This window comes from Ambystoma mexicanum, chromosome 2q (genome assembly GCF_040938575.1).
Source record: "Ambystoma mexicanum isolate Mex_15411 chromosome 2q, UKY_AmexF1_1, whole genome shotgun sequence".
In the NCBI taxonomy this organism is placed as follows: Eukaryota; Metazoa; Chordata; class Amphibia; order Caudata; family Ambystomatidae; genus Ambystoma; species Ambystoma mexicanum.
Window position 1 is genome coordinate 462,061,609 of NC_090924.1, and position 23,225 is coordinate 462,084,833.

At 49.6% G+C, this 23,225-nt stretch overlaps 1 protein-coding gene across 4 annotated transcripts in view; it reads right to left on the reverse strand.

The window, feature by feature from the left end:
* The window catches only part of RBM10 (RNA binding motif protein 10), a 464,414-nt gene that overhangs the window by 174,675 nt on the left and 266,514 nt on the right, over positions 1-23,225 (reverse strand). For all 4 annotated transcript variants that reach the window (XM_069647579.1, XM_069647578.1, XM_069647580.1 and 1 more), the window contains one exon: positions 16,053-16,266. In XM_069647579.1, the coding sequence (XP_069503680.1) occupies positions 16,053-16,266 (214 nt within the window). The remainder of the gene's footprint in view (positions 1-16,052; positions 16,267-23,225) is intronic.

A 23,225-nucleotide genomic window follows, 5' to 3' on the forward strand; every position in this document is an offset into this window, starting at 1 on the left:
GTGTGTACCTCATCATCCAGGCGCAGATGGCTGCCCACGGTCTATGCCTGAATGATGAGAAAACCGAAATTCTCCTTGGCACCACCTCTAACCTCAATAAACTGGGTCACAAATACGCCACCTTCGACATAGACGGCAACACCATTAAAGTAGCCAAAGAGGTTAAAACATTAGGATTTTACTTAAATGCCCCCCTCTCCTTTGCTAAACCGGTAAACTCCATGGCCTCCTCTACCGCTTACACCTGTAAGCTAGTTAGAGCTGCTAAGCCCTTCCTCTCTACGAGTAGTTTCACCACCCTGGCTAGAGCTCTAATCTTATCGAAATTGGACTACTGCAACTCACTATACCTAGGGGACAACAAGTATATTACCAACAAAATCCTGATTCTTCAAAATAACGCCCTTAGAGCTACGCTGGGTATTTCTAAAATAGAACACATCTGTGTGAAGGAGAAAGACTGGATACCCACCAACGACAAAACCTTACAATAAAACGCCTCCTTAACACATTAGTGCCGTAACACCGTCCCACGATATCTCACAGAAAGAGTCAACAGAAAAACATCCAATCGGCCCACTAAAACTACCAACTCAAACTGCCTGAAGGTTCCAAGGTTTAAACTTATCAAAGTGGGAGGGTGCAGCTTCCCATTCAAAGCTGCCCAGCTTTGGAACTCCTTACCCCCCCCTGCCTGAGGGCTCATCCAACTTACCCGCATTTTAGACTGAACATTATCAACTGGATCAAAGAAAAGGACTGCTAACCACGCAAGGCTCTTGCTCGCTGGCTCACCCTTTGCATTGTATATAGACTTGCTTTAACCCTTGCTGCTAGCCCTCACAAGCCTGCTCTGTAAATAACATCTGACGTCTAGCTCATCTTTTTACTGTACTGAACATGCCTTTGTAGCTCGTATATATTTGTACATTTCTGTAACCTAAGCTGAAAATTGTCCTGCTCTCCTGTGCTCCGATACCCTCGGGTCTGACGTGCATTATAAATAATCAAACAAGCCCCTCTGGCAGCCATCTTCAGATTTGGTAAGCATGTAGAGTGGCAGTATGACCAAGAAGAGCCGCAGGGGGGAGGCTTTGCATGTGAATCCATGCCAGACCCATGCCGGAGAATAGTTACGGGTAAGTAACTTGTTCCTTCTCCACCAAGGGGTATGGCATGGATTCACATGCTCATGAATAAAGAATAAATATCAGTAAAACATTACACAACTGTTGGGGAGAATTTTCAGAAATGTGCCAATTCCCTCTACCTTGGAGATCCCCAGAAACTTTTCTGGATTTTGAGGACTTTATTTTTTAACCTGGAGAGAGCGAGACCCTTTTTCCTCCTCACTCATGTACTTTAATGTCATTTTTTAACACTGTTTCTTTAGGCACCATCTTTTACATTGAGTCACACAGCACCTTCAGTGCAGTGGCACAGGGAAGGGTTTCAGATTTCACAGAGGGTTAAATACCTTCTCTTGGATAAACTACTGTTTCCAAGAGCATTGAAGTGAAACTGACTTTACTTACATTTGTAACTTTTCTTGACACAGCACACACTATCTTGCAATAGGGTGCTGGGTGGGGTTACTTGATTACTTAGTATCCCCTTTGTCTAGTTTCTCATGTAACAATTTTATGTTACCCATTCCTCGATAAATGGCTGGAGGCAGTGGTTTACTTTTAACTACCGTGGGATTCTTCTTGGAAAGGTCCTTCTTGAGATTTACTCTGCGCGCCAAACCAGGTTTGGTCCCTTTGTTTGCTTTGCCTTTGACGGGATGAGTGACAGCTGCCCTGATGGGTGACAGACAGCTAGGCTGGGGAATGAGTAGGGGAGAACTGAATAAAAGGCAAGGCTTTTGGCTTGGAAGGCAGAGTCGACCACTGGACGAAGGAACCGAAGAAGAACTTGAAGAGGACGCCTGCTGCATCTCCTGGACCGTTGGTTTGCCTGGTGAAGCCCTGCTGATGTGCTTAAACTCCAAATTCGTATCGACCGAGAAGCCCCTTGTAAGGGAGAATTCTCATAAATGTGCTAATTCCCTTCACCTTAGAGACCCCCATCAACTTTGCTGGACTTTTTTTTTTAACTGGAAAGAGTTTGAGCCTTTATCCCTACTCATGTATTTTGATGTGCGTTTTACTCTTGTGTTCTTTGATTATGGAGTTTTAAGATAACTCCATAGGCATCTTTTCATGTGTGTTACACAGCACCCTGAGCGCAGTGACACAGGGATGTCTTTAGACTACCCAAAGGTTTAAGTACCTTCTCTGGGATAAACTACTGTTTCCGAGAGAATGTAAGGTTAAATAGACCAGTCTTTTTAAATTCCTAGATCCAGCACACACTATCGTCCTATAGAGGGCTGGAGGGGTTACCTAGTTTCCTGTGTCTAAATACTCAAGCAGCAGTCAAATGCTACCCTTTTCTATAGAAATGGCTGGTTGCAGTGGTTTTACAACAAACTATCATGATTTTTCCCGACCGCGAACACTGGTAGCAAAAAATCGTGGGAGCCACGTTTTTTTCAAGATGGCGCCTTAAGCCCCTTTGTTTAAACAGGTCCTGGTCTTATTTTTCTGCCATTTCTTTTTGAAAAGGTCCTTTTAGTGTTTGTCACTGCGTGCGAAACCAAGTTTGGTCCCTTTGTTTCTACGCCTTTGGCAGGCTTCAGGACTGAGGACCGCCTTTGCGTCTGAGTGTCTGGGGTGGGCAGGAAGTGAGAGAGGTGTCCGACACTCCCTGTGCTTAATCTCCTAAAAGACTCAAATGCACTCCGACGGGATTGGCTGACTGTCCGGCAAAGACAGCCACCCATCTGGATGAGTGGCAGGTAGGCTTGAATGAAAGGGAGAAAACTGTTTAAAAGGAGAGTCTCTTGGACTGGAAAGCAGAATCGACCACTGGAATGAAATAACCGAAGACGAGCTGGAAGAGGACGGCTGCTGCAACTCCTGGACCGTTGGTTTGCCTGGTGAAGCCCTGCTGCAGGTCTGAATTGCCAAGTTCACCTCAACAGAGAAGCCCCTTCAAGGACGACTTCTTCCTTTGAGTTGGTGGGACCAATCAACTCGTAAGTCACCTGGATACCATTCTCGAAGCTGGTTGGGATTAACAAGGGGAGAGGATACCAGCTTGTGTGCTTGATGAACAGCTACTCGAACTGAAGTAACTCCATTTTGTCCACGTTTTCCGACGATCCTGTGCAGTGCAGGATTCACCAGATATCCTCCCTCTTGTCCCCACGACTGAGGCTCAGAAACAGCGAGATCTGCAGGAACTGTCAGGAAGCAACATGTTCAGCTGCATCTTTTGCTTCATACTAAAGGTACTGTGCCAACCCGATTGAGAGAACGCTTCTCTCGTGGTGAAAGTTTGTGCAACTTTCCCAACTTGCAGGTCTAATCAGCTTGTAACCCCAACATATGATTCTTTTTCGTACAAACTACTTCTGAGAACTTTGGCAAATACTTTACCGTTTATTTCAAGAACTGCTCTTTCCTATCCAAGACACTAGTCCATTGACTTTGGCCTAGGCCTATTGAACTGAATAGTCCTCTAGTGAACTGTAACTATTTGCACTCCCTAAGAAAGTATGTGTGATCTATTCTGCTAACTTGTGCCTTTTTACTCCCATTGAAAGTAACTGAAATGCCATTTTGCTCCTATTTCAGCAGAGCCCAATTTGTTCAGAAACGTATTGGTTTGCTATTGAAGTATGTTTGTGTATAATACTAAGTTGCCTCCTTCTAGTGAATGTTTTCTAAATGATAGTGTAATAAGTGTTTTACTAAGAAACCTTGAGTGTGTCTACTTGAACCACTGGGATTGTAAGACCTCTGTGTAATCTCTTGTACTGCTCACATTCCCTCTTGAGATGAGCCTGGCTGCTCAGCTCGCTACGACAAAGTGTGTAGTACAGACTTATACCAAAGGTTGGCACTTGCTTACACCTGTAGTCCTAATTGCATGTGGTGGTACCAGAGGGTACTGCATGCAATTCTGCCTAGCAGTCTCCCAGTTGGAAGTTACCTCCTTTTGACGAGCCTTATGATAAAGGGACAATAGGGTCTTCTTGTGGTCCTTTAACTAGAATATCCGTCATCATCCTGTTCGAAAACAGGTGTGGGTCTGTACCATCCCATGTATTTTGTTACCCTAGACATGAGCCGTCTATAGTTGTTTTCAGCATGATTCCCTGGATCTGCTTTACCAAACTCAGTCTAGGGGGAAGTGTCAATGCCACTTGACTCATACAGTGAGTCCTGCAGATTCTTTATTCTAGATTGTTCAGATAAAAGTTCTTCTGGGACAGAAGGTGTCCCATATTCCAGACCAAACGAGTCCTCTGCCTCCTCATAGACGGAAGGAACAAGTTACTTCCCTGTAACTGTTCTCCAGCATGGGTCTGGCATGGATTCACATGCTCATGAATATTCCCAGTCAGGCTGGGAATCCTCAGTAAAGAAAAAAAATCAGTTTAATTTCTGAACTGTGCCTGAGGCAGCGCACAGTTACCAGTGATTTTGGATTGTCCCAGGGCCGTCCGGGGGTCCAAACACAGGAGACCAGTGACGGCGCTCCCACCCCCGGGGACCGCAGAGGTACTGGGCATCGTGGACGGGGCCATAGCCCACTGTGCTTTGGCGGAACCGGTGGCAGCTGAGGTGGTCTTTGGCTTGTGCGGCTCCTGCGGCTTCTGCAACCCCACCAGCCCGAAGCAAAGGGAGTCCTGACTGGAGAAGGATGCAAGCAGCGGCTCCGGGGTGGTGCGGGCAGCCGCTGCAGCCCTGAGTGCAATAAACAGAGCAAGCAGTAGCAGAGATGTAAACTGCCCTCTGTGTCGCTCCTCACCAGCGGGCCAAATTCATTATCAGTGCCCCCCCCTACCCACTCGTAGAGCCCTAGTGAAATGTGCTGACTACCCCCAGCCACCATACAGTGGGGGCTGCCCACGAGCAACTCCGACCTCTGGGGACCCACGGAATGAGGAGATCCACCATTGAGTTCTGGTGGCACGGTGAGCCCGTCCTCCAGACTGCCTTCTGTGCAGCTCTGTCTGTGTGCCGTGGTGTTCGCCGGTGGAGAGGGGGGCCTGGTGTAGCGTGCGGACATCCATCTGTGTGTGCCCCCATTTGGACCCCTAAAATAATTTGCCGACGCCCCCCCCACGCCACAGTGAGACGCTGAATCCACCTCCTGGAAGATCCGATGGAGGCTGAGCCTGGAGGGACCTCCTCCGACTGCTGTAGCAACACAACAACCATCAGCCAGGGAGTGGGAGAGGGGAGGACTAACCCCCTGCAGGTACAGCCCCCCACCGGGACAGCAGTGTTAATTTAAGGAGCCAGGAGGCTTCCCAAAGGCTCGCTGGAGCCATAGACAGAGCTTCGACAGCCACAGTCTCTCCTGAGCTCAACACCTGCTGAGCTACTGCCTCACGACCGCCAGCGAGAGCACCTCACCCTGCCCAGGACTGCACCTGCAGAGCCCCTCGCCAGAACCACCAGTAGCTTGGTGCTGTTGGCGCCCTCAAGCTCAGACTCCTGGCCACTATCTGGCCCTCATTCGGCCACCTGCTGGGCCGCCTCCGGAACTCTCCTGAGCCCACCACCCACAGGAACCTTGCTTCACTACCGCCTCCTGGCCGCTTTGCCCTTCCCCAAGACATTGCTGTGCCTCTCGCCAGAACCACCAGCGTCTGGGTGCTGTCACTGGTCTTCATTCCCCGCCTGCTGAGCCGCTTGCCCCTGGCGAGCTCTCCCGAGTCCACCACCTGCAGGAGCCTTTGCCTTACTGCCTCCTCCTGGCTCTGCCACTGACCTCTCTGCCCTGGACGCTCTGCTGCTCTCTGCCATGGATACTCTACTGCCCTGCTGATCTCTCCAGCTGTCCTTGATCGCACCCTGCCACAATCCACGCTCTAGGCCCCTGCTGTTGCCGTTCTTGCCCCTACCCCTCGGGACTCCTAGCCTCCGCTACCCACCCCTTTGCACTGTACGCTCTGCCGCCCTCTGCCCTGGACGGTCTGCTGTCCTCTCCAACCCCACCCCCCTGATTACTTCCTGCTGCAGCCCCCATTCCTGGCCCCTGCTGTCCTCACTTCTCCCACATCGACCAGCACTTCCTCCTTCCCCTTCCTGCCATGCACCCCATCGGTCTTCCTTCGTCGTCTTCCCTCCATCTCACTCCCCATCTTCCCTCTCCTCCTCCTCTACCTTCCCCTCATCCTAATGTCCACCCCCTGCTGCCATTTCCCCCCCACCCATCCCTCCCTCCTCGCACTATCCCTTCTCGCCCCACTCTTATCCACCTCCCCACTGCTAGCCCCTCCAGCATCATCAAAATTGCCCTCTGGAATGCCCATTCCATCTGCAATAAAGCCACTGCGACTCTTGACCTGTTCTTCCAACTCAATCTTCACTTTCTCTGCATCATCGAGACTTGGATCCCCTTCTTCGATTCCACAGTCAGCGCTCATCTCTCCTTCCCCTACTCCTCAGTCCTTGGCGACTTCAACCTCCCTCGCTCATCCACATCTCATTCTTCTCCTCCTTCATCGCTTGACTCCTACCTCCTCTCTCCCCTTCCTATCCCCCCCTACCCACTCATCTGGCTCCACTCTCATCTTTCTCTCTTCTTACTCTTCCTCTCCTGTATCATCTCTTCCCAACTATCTCCCCGACCACGCCTTGCTCTCCTTCTCCCTCACTCCTCCCCCTCTTATCTTCTCCCACCTCTCACTCCGCCTCTCATCGCAACTTCAACCCTACTCTCTTCCACAACTCATGTTCTTCCTCCCGTCCGAACCCTCTCCGATTTCGCTTCCCTCTCAGCAGACGACGCCCTCTCCTCACTGTCCTCTATAATCTCCAGTCTTGACCAACTCTATCCTCTCACTCCCTTATCCCCTTCTCACAAACCTTCCCAACCCTGGCTCTCTTCACACGTTCTGTCCATGAGCCGCCGCCTCGGACGCCTCGAAAGACGCTGGATTGAATCCCCTTCTCAGACTAATCAATCCTCTTATTACTCATATCACTCTACGCTTCTTGCCTTTCATCTGCCAAACACTGCAACTACTCTAGCCTCCTCCACTCACAAGCCTCTCATCCTCGCCGTATCTTCCAGACCCTCTCTCTGCTTCTCTACCCTCCCACTTCTGACTCTTCCATGAACTATCCCCTCTCTCCCTCTGCTAACTTCCCATCCAAAATCCTCTCTCTATGCCAGAACATTCTCCTTTCTTCTCCCCCTCTTCCAGCTCTGCCAACTTGTCCACCTTTTCTCCCATCACCCCTGAATGCGTCTCCCACCTCTTGTCCAAAACTCACCCTACTGCTGCCCCCTGACCCCATCGCCAACTCCCTCATCCCCGAAATGTACCCCCTCCTTATTCCCTACCTAACCACCTTCTTCAACATCGGTCTCTCCTCTGCCACCTTTCCTTCAGCTTTCAAACATTCTACCATAATCCCTATCCTGAAGAAACCTTCAGCTAACCCTCTTCTTGCCTCCAACTTCCGGCTAATCTCCCTTCTCCCCTTTATTTCTAAACTCCTTGAGCGCCTTTACTACTCAACTTTCTGCTTTCGTCTCATCCCACTCCCTCCTGCACACCTCTCAATCTGGTTTCCGCCCTAAACACTCGACTGAGACTGCCCTCACCTATGTCCTCAACTCACTCCTCACTGCTCCCTATGCTAAACAATCTTCAATTCTCATCCTCCTTGATCTTTCTGCAGCTTTTGATACCGTAGATCACCCCTTACTTCTTAGGACTCTGTCGCTCCTCCAGCCTCCCCCTGAACTATGGCGTCTCTCAGGGTTCTGTGCTGGGACCCTTTCTTTTCTCTCTCTATACCTCCCTTCTCTCCCCAGTTAGCTCTTTCGGCATTTCCCACCACTTCTACGCTGACACCCAACTCTTTCTTTCATTCATTCTCGTCCTTAACATCTGACCTCCACCTCACTTTTTCTTCTTGCCTCACGGCCATAAAAGATTGGATGTCATCCCACTTCCTTTCCCTCAATACTGACAAGACTGAGGTGCTTTTCTTCCCTCCTAACACTCTCTCCCCTTCCCTTCATCCACTTTCCACCTTCCAACCTCCCCATATCTTCCCATGCCTGCAATCACGTCCTCCACCTCGACGCCTCTCTCCTTCTCCAACCACATCTCTCTAACTTCTCGAGTCTGTCGCCGCCACCTCTATAACATCCGCAAGATCCACTCCTCTCACATTCCATGCTGTCAAACCCTTATTTTCTCCCGCCTCTTCTATTGCTCCCCTTCCTCTTTGGACTCCCTGTCTCTCACCTAACTTCCCTAAAATCCATCTACCACTCCTATCCGGACTCTGTCTCCTCGGCCCTCGAGCCTATTTCTTCCTCTCTCTCTCAACTTGACTGGCTTCCCTTCCTCTCACAACTGAAATTTCAATTCATCTGTCCCGTCTACAAATCTCTCCATGATCTGGCACCACCCCCTACCTTTCCTCCCTCCTCATTTTACTCCCCCTCTCGCTCTCTTTGCTCAGCAAACCTCCACCTCCTCACTGTACCCCCAACCCCATGTGCCTCCTCACGCTTCCGCTCCTTCCAACTCTTGGCCCCCCCTACTCCTTCCCGCTCTCCATCCGCTCCACCCCTACCTACTCATCCTTCTGCTACTCCCTGAAAGTCCATCTTCACCCCCCATGACTTTTCTACCCCCCTCCTGCCCTCCCCCCCACCCCCCTCCAATTCCCCCCTTTTCCTCGGACCTTAAATTGGTAACAAATACTACTTAGGAGCAATGAGGACACCAGATCACTCCCCCTTTCCCTTCTCCCCCCTACCTCAAATCCTACACCGTAACTCCTTTCACCTCCCCCTCCTCTTCCCTCCCCCACCCCCCCCCCCCTTGTAAATTGTTCTACTTATTGTTCTAATGACCTGTTCATGTTTGTAAATGCGCTTCTCTCACTTTTGTACCTGTTATATTGTAAAGCGCTTTGGCTTAAAGCGCTATATAAATTCAATAAACATATTAACCAATCACTGGTCTCTGGGTCATACTGCCCTCAGCCAATAACTGCCCTAAGCCCCTCCTCTGGCATCCATCTCAGATTTGGTAAGTGGCAGTAGGACCAAGAGAAGAGCCGCAGAGTGGTAGGAGGGAGGGTTTGCATGTGAATCCATGCCAGACCCATGCTGGAGAACAGTTACAGGCAAGTAACTTATTCCTTCTCCAGCATGGGGTCTGGCACGGATTCACACTGCTCATGAATAAATACATAGCAGTACACACATGCACAACACGGAAGGTGACAAGGCTCAACATTAAGCATCTCTTAGCTCCTCACCAGGCTCACCTTCAAGCGAACAGGTTGCGCAGAACTGCTTGGTCGATTCTGGACTGCTCCCTGGAATCCCTGTCAAAGCAGTAGAACTTTGTGAAGGTGTGCGTCGACCTCCATGTAGCAACCCCACAGATGTCCAGCAGGGGCACACCACACAGGAACGCTGTGGTTGCAGTGATCGCTCTGGTCGAATGGGCTCTCGGACGGCCAGGCAACGGTCGGTTTGCCAATGGGTGATGCAGCCGGGGAGCCACCTGGAAATGGAAGCCTTGGAGAGGGCCTTCCCATGGTTCACAGTGCCAAAGTTCACAAAAAGCTGAGAGGTCTTCCGGAAACTTTGTGCAGGCCACATAAAACTTCAGCGCTCGAGCCACATCCAGCGAGTGCAAAGTCCTTTCAGCCGGTAACAAAGGAGTTGGAAAAAACACAGGCAACACCAAGGGTTTGTTGAGATGAATTTCCGATGGAACCTTGGGCATTAAGGAGGGGTGCGTGCGCAGCACCCTCGTCTCGTGGAAAGTCAAATGGGGGTCGCTTACAGGACATGGCCTGGATCTCACCCACTCTCCTGGCAGAGATGGCCACGAGGAAGGGTGTCTTCCAAGAAAGGAACCCGAGAGGAAGTTGATGGATAGGCTCGAAGGGGGCCCCCCCATGAGCATAGTCAGCACCCCGTTGAGCTCCCACGCCAGGGCAGGCGTCTTCACCGGCGGGAACGATTGGAACAGTCCTTTCATTTAACTCGTTGACTAGACGCTGTGACCAAAACGAACACCGTCCCGGAGACCTTGTGTAACAGGAGATAGCCGCCAGCTGCACTTTGATGGAGGGGTGCGCCAGCCCCAAACTAGCCAACAACAACAAGTACGGAAGGACTTGGAGAGCCGTGAATCTCGACCGGCACTACGTCACAAAACTTTTCCATTTGTGGTCGTAGCACTTAAAGTCGACAACACTCTGGCAAGGACCACCCTGCAGTCCGGTGGCAGGTCGTAACCACCAAGCTCTAATGCTCCAAGAGCAAGGTCTTCAGGTTCAGCGTTTCTCGATTGTGGTGTAGGATTGTACCTCCTTCCTTGGCAAGGAGATCCACGACCACTGGTAGCTTCACCGACAAGGTCCGGGTACCAGATCTGCCTCAGCTTGGTGCGACGAGGATCATCCTGCACTGACACTGTCTGAGTTACGTATGACTCAAAGTAGTAGAGGCAACTGAGGGAATGCATACAGCAACAGGCCTTCCCACAGGAACGAGATGCGTCCCCCATGCTCCCCGGCTGAGGGACCCTGCTGGCGAACCTCTGGAACTTGGTGTTCGTCGCCTTGCCAATAGACCGAACTGGGGTCTACCCCACCTGAGAAAGAGGCTGTCCACATGATCCTGTTGAAGCTCCCACTCGCGACAAGAGCGCAGCTCCCTGCTGAGCGATTCGGTTGCTGTGTTCTTTATTCCCGCCCGGTGAAAAGGAAGAAACATCCCCTGGGCAACGGCTCAGTGCCACAGTTCCTGCGACTCTTTGGAGAGGGCTGGGGACTTGGTGCCCTTCTGCTTCCTGACGTAAAATATTGTGGTGGTATTGTCCTTGAAGATCCTCACCACTTTGCCCTTGAGGGACAGAAGGAATGACTTGATGGCCCAAAACACGGCCCGCAGTTCCAGGATGTTTATGTAGAACTCGTTCTCCTCTGGCAGCCACAGGCCTCTGCCGTGGAGACGTCTGATGTGGGCTCCCCAGCCCTACAGGTAAGCGTCTGTCGTGATGGTCTCCCAGTAAGGGGGCTATGGAAGTCTACGGCTCTGGCGATATTGGAGCGTACGCACCACCTTATCTCACGACTGACCTCCTCCTCGAGCGCAATCCTGTCCTTGAAGGTTCCGACACCTGGATCCAATGACCCTCCAGGAATTCCTGGGGAAGTTGCATCCACAACCTGCAGAGCCTGATCAGGTAGATGCACGATGACATGTCGAGCAGCAACTTGATGATCCTTACTTTGGCGATCTTCAGTTCCAACAGCCATTGCACTTTGCCCAAAATGGCCGCTATCCTCTCTGCCGAGGGGGCCGCAAGGCATGATACCGCGTTGAGCCTTGTTCCTAGGAATAGTGCGTCCTGCGACGGAATCAAGCAGGACTTTGGATAGTTCAGAGAACCCCAGATCCGCCCGCAGCCGGGTGGTCCTCTGTGATTGATGGCAATGTCCCTTGACTTGGCCCGGATGTGCCCGTTGTCGAGGTGAGGTTACACATGTAGGCGCAGATGGGCCATCACCAGAGCCAGACACTTCGTAAAGACTTGGGGCGCTGACTTCAGTCCGAAGGGGAAGAGCCTTGAACTGGTAGGATTTCCCTTGTACAGCGAAGCGTAGGAACTTGCAATGTTTTTCATGAACGGGGACATTGAAGTACGCATTCTGTAGATCCAGCGACGACCGAAAGTCTCCCTCCTCCAGCTGGCCGAGCACGTGCTGCAACGTAACCACCCTGAATTTTTGGGACTTTATGTAGTTGAGTCGTCATAGATCAAGAATGGGCCTCCAGCCCCCGGTCTTCTTTCTTACTAAGGAGTATCTGGAGTAAACTCAGGCGCCCCGGAGTCGCTGCAGTATCAGCTCTAGCGTCCCCCCTTTTTTTTTAACATGGCCTGAACCCCCAGCTGCAACTGAGGGATGCGTTGTTCCCACCAGACCACTGGTGGTATTCGCTGAAACTCCAAAGTGTGTCCATGGGCGAGAGAGTCGAGCACCCATCTATCGGTGGAGACGTTTTCCCATGCGCTGACTAAGTTCGCCAGCCGGCCTCCTACCGGGGTGGGAGCCCGACATCCCGGCCGGTTCAGTCCAGCTTTGAGGCCGGCACGCTGTTAAGCAGAGTTTGTATGCAATACCCTTGGGGACCACTACACACAAGACTATAGGTGTAAGCAAAACCAACCTTTGGTATAAGACTCTACTACACAGTTTTTGGTAGCTGAGCAGACAGGCTAATCTCAAGAGGGAATGTGATCTGCAATATTACACAGAAGTCTACAATCACAGGTGTCCAAATAAACTTACACAACGTTTCTTGGTTAAACACATATTAATTTATTCAACAGTCAGTTATAAAACATTCACTAGAAGGAGGCAGTAAAATGTCATACACAAATATACTACAGTACTATACACCAAGTTTGAGGCATTCAGACTACTTTGAAGGAGGAGCAAAATGGCATTCAGAATACTTTGAAGTAGGAGCAAAAAGGCATAGGCTTAGAACATGAAAGGTTACAAGTTATTCTTAGACAGTGCAAATATTTAGAGTTCACTAGAAGAGTCAATTCAATAGGTTTAGGCCAAAGTCAATGGGCTAAAGTCTTGGATAGACTAAGGCAGTTCTGGTAGTGAAACAGAAAAGCCTTGGCACAAGTTCTTGGAGTAGTTTGTAGCAAGAAGAATATGCTGGGTCACAAGCTGATTAGGCCTGCGAGTTGGGAAAGTTTCAAGCACTTTCACTGCGAGAGGTAAGTACTCGGTCTGGTTTTACAGTACCTTTACAATTGAAGAAAACGATGCAGCTGGTGGCCTCGGTTACTGGCAGTTCCTGCAGATCTCGCTGTTCCTGGCCCTCAGTCATGGGGACAAGAGGGAGGACGTCGGGGGACTCCTGCACTGGGACTAGTCAAAAAGCTGGCAACTGGCTAATCTTCGATTCCAGTAGCTGCAAGTCAAGCATAGAAACTGGTGGCTACCTCCATAGTTCTACGGTATCCTGCAGCACGCTGAGGAAAGTCAACCAGCTCCGAGGCGAGTATCCAGGTGGCTTACAGTTCGAGTTGATTGGTCCCACCAACTCAAAGTGAGAAGTCGTCCTTGTGGGGGCTTCTCTGTCGAGATGAACTTGGCGATTCGGACCTGCAGCAGGGCTTCACCAGGCAAACCAATGGTCCAGGAGTTGCAACAGCCGCCCTCTTCAAGTGAGTCTTTGGTTCTGTCATTCCAGTGGTCGACTGCCTTCCAAGCCAAGAGACTTGCCTTTTATCCAGTTTCCTCCCATTCATTCCAACCTAGCTGCCAATCATCCAGCAGGGTGACTGTCCTTGCCAGACAGTCAGCCAGCCAATCAAGCCAGAGTGCATTTGGGCATCCTAGGAGACCAAGCACAGGGAGTTTCGGGCACCTTTCCCACTTCCTGCCCTACCCAGACACTCGGGCGAGTTAGGCAGTCTTCAGTCCTGAAGCCCGCCAAAGGCGATGGAAGGGGCCAAACCTGGTTTGGTGCGCAGAGACAAACTCTAGAAGGACCTTTCCAAAAAGAAATGGCGAAAAAAGACCTGTTTAGGGGCTAGGATGCCATCTTGAAAAACATGGCTGCCGCAATTTAACGCTACCGGTGTTCGCGGTCAGGAAAAATCATGTAGTTTGTTGTAAAACCACTGCCAGCAGCCATCCTGAGAGGAAAGGGTAGCATTTGACTGCTACATGGGTATCTAGACATAGGGGATACTAAGTAACCCCTCCAGCACTCTATTGTAAGATAGGGTGTGCTGGGTCTAGGAATTTAAAAGACTAGTAAAGTCAATTTCACTTTACCTTCTCTGGGAAACAGTAGTTTATGCCAGAGAAGGTATTTAAACATTGGGAAAGCCTGAAAGGCTTCCCTGTGCCACTGCACGGAGGATGCTGTGCGACACATGAAGATGATGCCTATGGAGTGGTCTAAAACTCCATAACCAAATGAAACTAAGACAAAAAACAGAATTGAAACGTTCAAAGTCTCAAAGTTTAGCAAAAGAGCTGTAGGGCTCCAAGGTAGAGGGAATCTGGCACATTTATGAGAATTCTCCCCAACAAGTGCTACCTTGTGAGCCTGGATGACGGCGGCCACTTCCAAAGGCCTTGGAACGGCCCCTGTATGCTTCCTGGTCCGTGGAATGGGAGCGCTGCCGGTAAGAGGCCGATCAGCCGCCAAAAACCTTCGAAGATCTGCCCGACTTCCCTCCTGACGAACAAAAGGACAGATGATGCTGTTGTAGTGCGCCCAGGCCATCTGTCAGTCTTGATGGCCTTAAGAGATTCATCTACGGCCTTTCCGAAGAGATTGTCCCCGAACGGCATGTCCAGGACCCTCGTCTGAACCTCTAGACTATAGTTGGTGACCTTCAGCCAGCCACGACAATGGAGGCAAACCCGGTTTCCCAACTGGCAGAACCCTGTGTCCGCAATGTCGGGGCCATGGTGATGGCGTGGTCCAATGCCACCTCACCCTCCTGAAGGATCTCCATCGCTTCGACTCGTTTGTCCTCGGGGAGGAAATCCAGTATCGGGGCCATCTTGTACCATAACTCCTGGTCGGATCTGGCCAGGATAGCTAAAGCGTTCGCAGCCTTGACCATCGTCTCCACGGAGATGACCTTTCTATCCAACGGCATCCAACTTCTTTCCCTCGCTGTCCAGGGGAACGCAGAATGAGGACGGGTTGGATGACTTGTTCCACGCAGCTGCCAAGACCACTGAGTCCGGAGATGGCTGTGACCGCAGACACTTGGGTGCAGACTGGCACCCAGTATCTTTTTCACCGGGGCTGAAACGCGTTTTTTCAGCAGCACCAGTCCAAACTTTTTTCTTTTAACAAGGATTCCTGGCCTGGCTACGTGGAATATTCATGAGCATGTGAATCCATGCTGGAAAAATGGTATATATTTGTAATTTTCATTTTACTGTGTGCTAGAGGCTGGGGGAATTACAGTGGCTATTCACATTTTTGCATGTTGGTTCATAACTGAATGTATATTTACTGTGCAGAGTACCCTTTTTCTCCCCCCCCCCCCCCTAGCCCTAGAACGTATTGAAGCTACCACCAGGTAGTGGGCATAGAAACAGTTTATGAGTGGCATGGGGCTCCTATGGCTGCTCACTGTTCCATAAATACGAAATGTTTTACTATCTTTTAAGATTCACTCAAAGTACTCACGGATTGATATTAAGATCTGATCAGCTGGAGCTAAAAGCAGCCCCCGAGTATCCAGCATTTGCCAGTGACCAGGAGCTACCAGTGGGGAACCAGGAGCGAGTATATAGCATTGCGTAAATCTAACTTGCACATAAGATGTAAAGCTACCACAGTCCATTATTTATAACCCGTTATGCTTTAAATGTTTTTTAGATGCCTTTAAATGTTTATTTATAGATTGGACCAAACGCACAGATTTAAATTCACATGTGTTTATTCTGCATCAGTTGGCCTGGGGAGCCAAAAGTAGCTCCTGGAAGCTGTTGGTCTTAAGACAACCAGGCTCTTCTAGGCTACAGGCAGGAGCTAAAACGCTCTAAGGGGCCCTGAATTTCGAACCACGGGTTACCCATTTTATGTTGGATTTTACAAGTGTATATTTTTTTACAGTACACCATTGTCTCTGGGGGGAGCTATTGGGAAGAATTGTACTTCACTATAAGCCCACCTCCTCCCTTAACTTTTCTGCCATAGCTATCATTTTAGTGAGTTTTGACCTTTTGATTGGAGCCCATGTCTTTCTTTTAGGTTAAGATGTATTCATATCCACCACTAAAGGCTGCAGAAAAATGTCTAAGAGTATGCTGGTACAGACCAGGATTGAGGTGTACCAGAAATCAATTTTAGAATCTTAGTGGTAGAACAGGAGTGGGTGTTGGTTAACAGTCCCCCCCCCCATTACCAGGGGAATGCCAGTCATCTCTTACCTGAGACCTCAGCATAAAGCAGCTCTGGACTGCTGGCGATGACTCCCGAGTTTTTCTGCCGCTTGGATCCTTTGGTCTGCCCCTGGGCACTCACAGGTGTTTCTGCTGCTGGCAGCTGGCCGGAAGGATCGTCCTGAGAGTAGGAACTATAATCGACATCCTCAGTGCCTGCTGCCCATGCAGTGTTGCTTGCCCCATCGCTTCCCTGCGAGGCCTACAGCAAATATATACACAGTTTTACACAAAGCTCAGATTACAAACTTTCGGCCAAACCTTCTCTACAAGCTTTTTTCACCCTCACTATATCCTTTCAAATTTCAAACCGTCTTGTATGGCTTACAAAGACAGGGTTAACATCCTTTATCTGGACGCACGAAAAAGCCAAAATTCTGTTACTGTGTGCATCACCACCAAATGGCCACTATTTGTTACAGCCATGTGAAATAAAGTGAATTGACTACAGTACTCCTTTAGTCCATAATACCATTTGCTGTATAATTATAGATCATATAATTATAATCATATAATTATGGGTTGTTGCCCTGGATGGGGGACTGGAGCCTTCTGTAGAGCAGCAGAGAATAATACACTTTAGATTAACGCATGGAAACGCTTGAGCTTAGGCAGCAAGCACAGGTCCTCTCCTACCGTGCCCACCGCCCCAGACACCATTAATTTAGAAGAGCAAGACCCTCAACTTTTTAGTGGGGAAGGTGTGAGGGGGGTGGGAGGGTATGGCGGGAAGACTGTGGACTAGAGGTACAGGAGTCACTACGGCGAGTAACATACTCATTTCACCTCCCGCCCCTTTTCCTGCATACTTACGAGAGATTTCCAAGCATTCTTTCACTATGGGTGGAAGGAAGGGGAAAATAATCTGAGACCGAATCCTTACCCATGTAAGTACCAAGTACTACAGCTTGCCAGAATTGTGCTTCAGCCAGAGTGCTTCGGTCTCATGCGAAATAATTACAGAATTCATGGGCAGACACCCAAGTGGCCATTTTGCAGATATCCCACAGGAACACGTCTGGAAAGCCATTAAAGTCGTTTTGGCTCAAACTAAATTTAGTTGCACTTCCTGGGGAGGCATGTTAGCCAACTTAATATACCTTTCAACTGCAGAACACTACCCATCTCACTATAGAAGCCACTGAACCCGGAGAAGTGCCATCATAAGGTATGAAAAAACTGTTAGTGGACCTGAACTCCTTGGTCCTTTCCTGATTAAATGTTAGAGCCAGTGCAAATTCCAGCCAAAGTAACATCTGCTTCTGATTGAGGCGCTGAAAATCAAATGGAGATCCATTTCCTGGTTAATGTTAAATTTCAAGGGTACTGTGCTAGGACAGTTTTTCTGAAGTACAACCAAGGGCTTAGTGAAACCATTCAATTGAGGCAGTACAAGACTCCACGCTTAGTATAAGGCTTTGCCACCTGAGTTCAGGGTAGCGTAGACAGAGCAGCCAGGCTTATTTTAGGAGGGAGAGAGGGCTGTAGAATCAGTACAAATGAAATTGTAATACAAATGGTGCAAAGAAACACAAACACTATGTATTGCAAAAATAAATAGTTTATTTAAATACAAGTAGGCCCAGATAAATCTTGGATGAAATAAGTACTATTATATATAACCACAATTCTAAAAACAAAATTATGCTTGAAAGTACACAGACCAAAGCATGACAATGCATTACTTACCGTCAAAGCATTTCTGATGGTTGTATCTGCTTAAATTCACATGCTGTGCATAGTCTGACATCCAGTGGTCACTGCGGAGTATTGCATTTTGTTTTTCGTAGTCGAAAAGGGGACGTCGACAAGGCGTGTCTGTAACACTATCCCTATAGTGACGTGCAGTGTACCCACAATCCCTCACGCGTTGAGGTCCCTCTGTTTGTATTTTTCTGCCCTGAGGAAGCCTTATAGACGTGAGTGAGTACAGAAAAGAGAGATATAGAAGAAAGTCTATGTTCCTTCCATCCGAGCGGGGAGGAAGGGTGGGCGCATGTGAATCTAAGCAGATACAACGATCAGAAATGCTTTTACGGTAAGTAATGCATTCTCTTCTGATGTTTGTTAATCTGCTTAGAATGACATGCTGTGCATAGACTAGCGAGCAGTACCCGGAGTTGGAGGTGGGTTGTGAGAAGGAACAGTAGAGAAAAGATGTCTTAATACTGCTTGTCCCACCTGGGAATCAGATCTAGAGTGGGCATCTAGACAGTGTTTTGTAAAGGTGTGAACAGAACTCCAGGTTGCTGCTTTGCAAATGGACTCGAGAGGGACATTTGCAATGAAAGCTATGGAAGCCCCGGTGCCACGAGTGGAGTGTGCTCTTGGCTTGAAGGGTAGTTCTCTCTTAGCAAGAGAGAAACGGAGTGATGCATTGTACAATCCATCTAGAAATAGTGGATATTGAAACTGTATCTCCTTCTCTTCCGGCTGCCACCGAGACAAAGAACTGATTAGTCTTTCTCAGTGTTCTAGTTCTTTCCATATAAAACATCACTGCTCTGCACACATCCAGTGTATGCAGGCTCTTCTCACCTAAGTTTGAAGGATTTTGAAAGAACGTTGGTAGTTGTATTGACTGGTTGACATGGAATTTAGAGATAAATGTTGGTGCAAACCTAGGATGTGTGCGTAGAAACACCATATCTTTGTGAACTGTAACAAAGGGGTCTCGTACAGAGAGCGCTTGTAGTTCACTTACTGTCCTAATGGAGGGGATAGCTATTAGAACAGCAGTCTTAAGAGTGAGGTCATTAAGTGTTGCTTTGTGCATGGGTTCAAAGGGAGACCCCATGAGCCTGGTTAGTACCACATTTAGGTCCCATCCGGGAGCAGGGTTAGCTATGGGAGGGTGTATCCTCTTCACTCCTTCCATAAAGGCTTTAATAACTGGGACTTTCCACCATGACACTAAGTTGGGAAGTGGTGTATGCAGAAAGTGCAGCTAAATGGACTTTAATAGAGTTAAACACCAAGCCTGAGTCTAGTAGGTGAGTCAGGTACAGAAAAATTTGTGTGGGAGAGCAGTCAACTGGGTTGATGCTCCTTCCCCTACACCAAATGACAAATCTTTCCCATTTGCTAGAATAACAGTGGCGAGTGTTCGGCTTTCTAGCCTCCCTGAGAATGTCCATGGATCTCTGCGGGAGTTGTAAATGACCAAGTTCTATGATCTCAGGAGCCAGGCTGCTAAATTCATGGCCTGAGGGCATGGATGTAGTGGCCTGCCCTTGTCCTATGACAGCATGTTGTACGGGCAGGGAAGTTTCACTGGAGGGGATAGGGACATCTCCATCAAGTGAGCGAACCAAGGTTGTCTGGCCCACATAGGGGCCACCAGTATCATGGTAACATGTTCCTGGTGCACCATCTTGTTGAGAAGGGGAGTCGGGGGGAAAAGCGTAAACAAATTTCCCTGACCATGGTATCGATAGACCGTTCCCCTTGGATTGGTTCTGGGGGTACCTGGAGGCGTAATCTTGGCATTTTGTGTTCTCCAGAGTTGCGAATAGGTCTATTTCTGGGAATCCCCATTGTGTGAAGACGATGTCTTCGTGTAACCGCCATTCGTACTCTGAGGGAAGTCTCTGCTGAGTTTGTCTGCTAGCAGATTGAGTTCCCCTGGTACATGTTGTGACAGTAGGAACATGTGTCTGAGAGCCCACTTCCAGATGTTTTGGGACAGCTTGGACAGTCCTGGAGAGTGAGTGCCCCCTGCTTGTTGAGGTAGTACTTGGCTGTGGTGCTGTCCGTGAGGACCATCACTGTCTTCCCTTGTAGGTGTGCCTGGAAGGCTTTCAGTGCCTTGAACACAGCTAGTAGCTCCAGTAAACGTATGTGCTTGGATGCTATGCTCTGAGTCCAGACTCCGTGAGCAGTCTGATGGGATAGGTGAGCCCCCCCAACCTGTGAGGGATGCGTCTGGTCAGAGTGGCTTCCACTGCGGGGGTGGCGAATGGTTTCCCCTATTACCAGGTTTTCCTTCGACCACCACCGTAGCGAGAGAACCAAGGCCTGCGAGACCAACACTAGATCGTCCCATTGTCCACTGGCCTGACACCACTGGCTGTTGAGCCACTCTTGCATTGGGCGCATGCGCGCGCGAGGTACCAAATACATACATGACGCCATCATTCCTAGTAAGCGCATTGCTTTGCATACCGTCACCTCTCGACCAGCCACATATTGGAGGGATCTGAAACAGCATGTTTTGGACCCTCTCGGAGGGGAAGACGAGGCCGTCCTTTGTTCGAATTAGAGCCCCTAGGAATTGTTTGATCTGGCTGGGGTCTAAGCTGGACTTCTCGTTGATGGAGAAGCCCAGTTGAAACAAAAGGTCTACAGTCTTTTGGGTATTTGCGAAGCATGTTTCGTAAGAATCCCCTGTTATGAGCCAATCGTCGAGGTAAGGGTATACTGGGATGGACAACCTGCACAGGTGGGCCGCTGCCACTGCCAGTACTTTCGTGAATACTCTTGGCGCTGATGCTATCCCGAAGGGTAGCACTCTGAACTGGTAGTCTTTGCCCTCTATCATGAACCTGAGGACGGGTTGGATGACATTGAAATATGAAAGTATGCATCTTTCATGTCCAGTGTTGTCATGTAATCTCCCTGAGAAAGCAGGGGGATTACCTCCTGTAGAGGCACCATACGAAACTTTTGAAGTTTGACAAATTTGTTCGCAGGGCGCAAATCTAGTACAGGGCTCATGGTTAAGTCCTTTTGGGGTACAAGCAAGTACACTGAATAAATACCTTCCGTTACCTGGGATAGAGGCACGACCTCTATGGCTCCTTTTTCTAGTAGTTGGTCCACTTCTTCAAGAAGGATGGCGAGGTGTTCCGGAGACGAGCGCAGTCCCCTCGGGGGTCTGTACATAGGGGATCTGTTGAACTCTATACAATCGCCACAGGATATGGTTGATAGTACCCAGCGGTCTGATGTTATACCCTCCCATGCTGGAAGAAAGGATGTTAACCAGCCCCCGACCGGCATAGCATGGGAGGGGACCCAAATCTTTCAGTCATTTGGTGTTGGTGGCTTGGGAACCTCTAGGGGTAGGACCCCGACCTCTTCCCTTGCCACGATGTTGTCCTCTTTGGTTATATTGTCCACTGGTGCCTTGGTTAGACAAGTTACCTGCAGAATATTGCTGCTGCTGTTGTTGCTGCTGCTGCTGGCATTGGCCTAGAAAAAAACGCTTATTGCCATAACCACGTTTTTTGGGAGGTCTTGAAATTTGATCTAGTGTCTTGAGTGTCAAATTCTTTCTTTGCGGTTTCTAAAGCCTCATCCACCGCTTTACCAAAGAGGTTTGCATCTTCTATAGGTTTGTTAATAAGAGATGCTTGCGTCTCAGGTTTAAAGCCTGAATTATGTAGCCATACATGGCGTTTCAGCAGGATTCCTTGTACTAGGGAACGCCCGGCTGTTTCTTCAGCATCCAAGGTATTCTTGATGCTTTGGTTGACTAAAGTCCCTTCAGTCGCCATGGCTAGAAGGCGAGTACGTAGGGGTTCCGGTACCTCCTCAATGTCCTTACGTAGTTTGCTCCATTGTGCATCTGCGTAACTTGCCAGCAAGGAGTTATTGTTGGCAATTCTTGCGGAAAAGGCAGCAGAGGCTGTAATCCTCTTTCCTAGGGCATATAATTTTTTACCCTCTTTATCTGGTGGTGCCTCGCTAGTTGACAGCGGCACCCCTGCTCTCTTCCTGATATTTGTCACCACTAAGGAGTCTGGTACAGAGTGGCCCCTGATGTATAAAGGGTCCGATGGAGAAGGACTAAACAATTTTTCTATCCTAGGGTTGATCCCTCTGACCAACGCAGGAGTGGATAGTGAAGGAATAATTCTCCTCTTTATGAGGCGAGGAGGGGAATGGTTTGGCTGGCAGGGGGTTTCTCCTCAATGATTTTTTCGACAAAGTCGATGTCAGGAGAAGTTTCCCCTGTTTCGATTTCAAAATGCGCTGCTGCCATACGTAGAAGTGCATTAAAGGTGGGTTGATCATCTATAGGCAATGTATTCCTAATAGGCAAGTCTTTTGGAGGGGACAGGTTTATGGCTTCAGTGTCTGAAAACACTGACGGGGACTGCCAGGGCTGTGAGGCCCCTTCTTCTGGGTCTTCCTCGAAGCCCCAATCAACCATATCAGGGTTGTCTTCAAAACCTTCCTCCTGTAGGTTTTCTTCCCCCTCATTGCCTAGGAAATCATCCTCCTGAAAGCGGGTGTCCTTCAGTGAGGTCATATAAATCTACATTTTCTTGGGGTGGATCAAACGGCCTGGGGTACTTGGCCGTGGGATCCTCCTGAGGTCCCTCTCTTGATCTCTTAGGTGTTGGAAGGTTCGGAGTCTCCATAAACCTGTCCATACAGAACTAGAGTCTCTCGGGTTTCGTGAGGCACTCCGGAACGGTCAGGGGGAGGAAAGGGAGGGCCTTCCGTTAGGAAACGCTTCGACCTATCCCATAACGTTGAAGAGAGGTCTCCTTCGCCTTCAGAAAAGCCTTCCGGTAGGCTAGGAGTCCCTCGACAGAGCGGGAAGTTCCTGCCTTCGTTCTGGTCTTTTTGGCGTCTCCCGGGCCTTATGTCGTCCGTCTTAGGCTATCGGTGGAAATGATCCTAGCCAGGCTCTCGACAACTAAGCTGTCTGTCGAGGGTACCTCCGGCGTCACCGTTACAGGCGTCGCTTGCTCTACGCCGACGGATGCTCTCTGGCGGTGCGCGTCTGGCGGTTTATCAGGGGTTAGCCCAGTCGCTGGTCGCAAATGCAGTTGCGAGGGGGGCTTCAGACTCTTACGGTCTGAGGAGGCCGCCGGTAGGACCTGCATCTTTTGGCGCTAACGCCCTCTTCGTCGAGGAAGAGCCATGGGTTATGTGTTTATGGGAGTGTTTTCTGTGTGCGTCATTGTCGCCGGGGTGTTCATCCCCCATAAGCAGGGCGTGAGCCGAGCTTGCCGGGACGGACGAGGAGCATGAACGCTTCTTCGAGAGGTCTACGACCTCCAAAACGCACGCCCTGTTGTCACATTCCTCGTCACTTGCGGCGGCGGTGGGTGATGAGTCAGACCTAGACATGGCGTAGGCCGCCCACCTTTTGACCCTACTGTCTTTTAAAGTCTTCGGTTTAAGTAGCTAACAGGCCGCACAGCT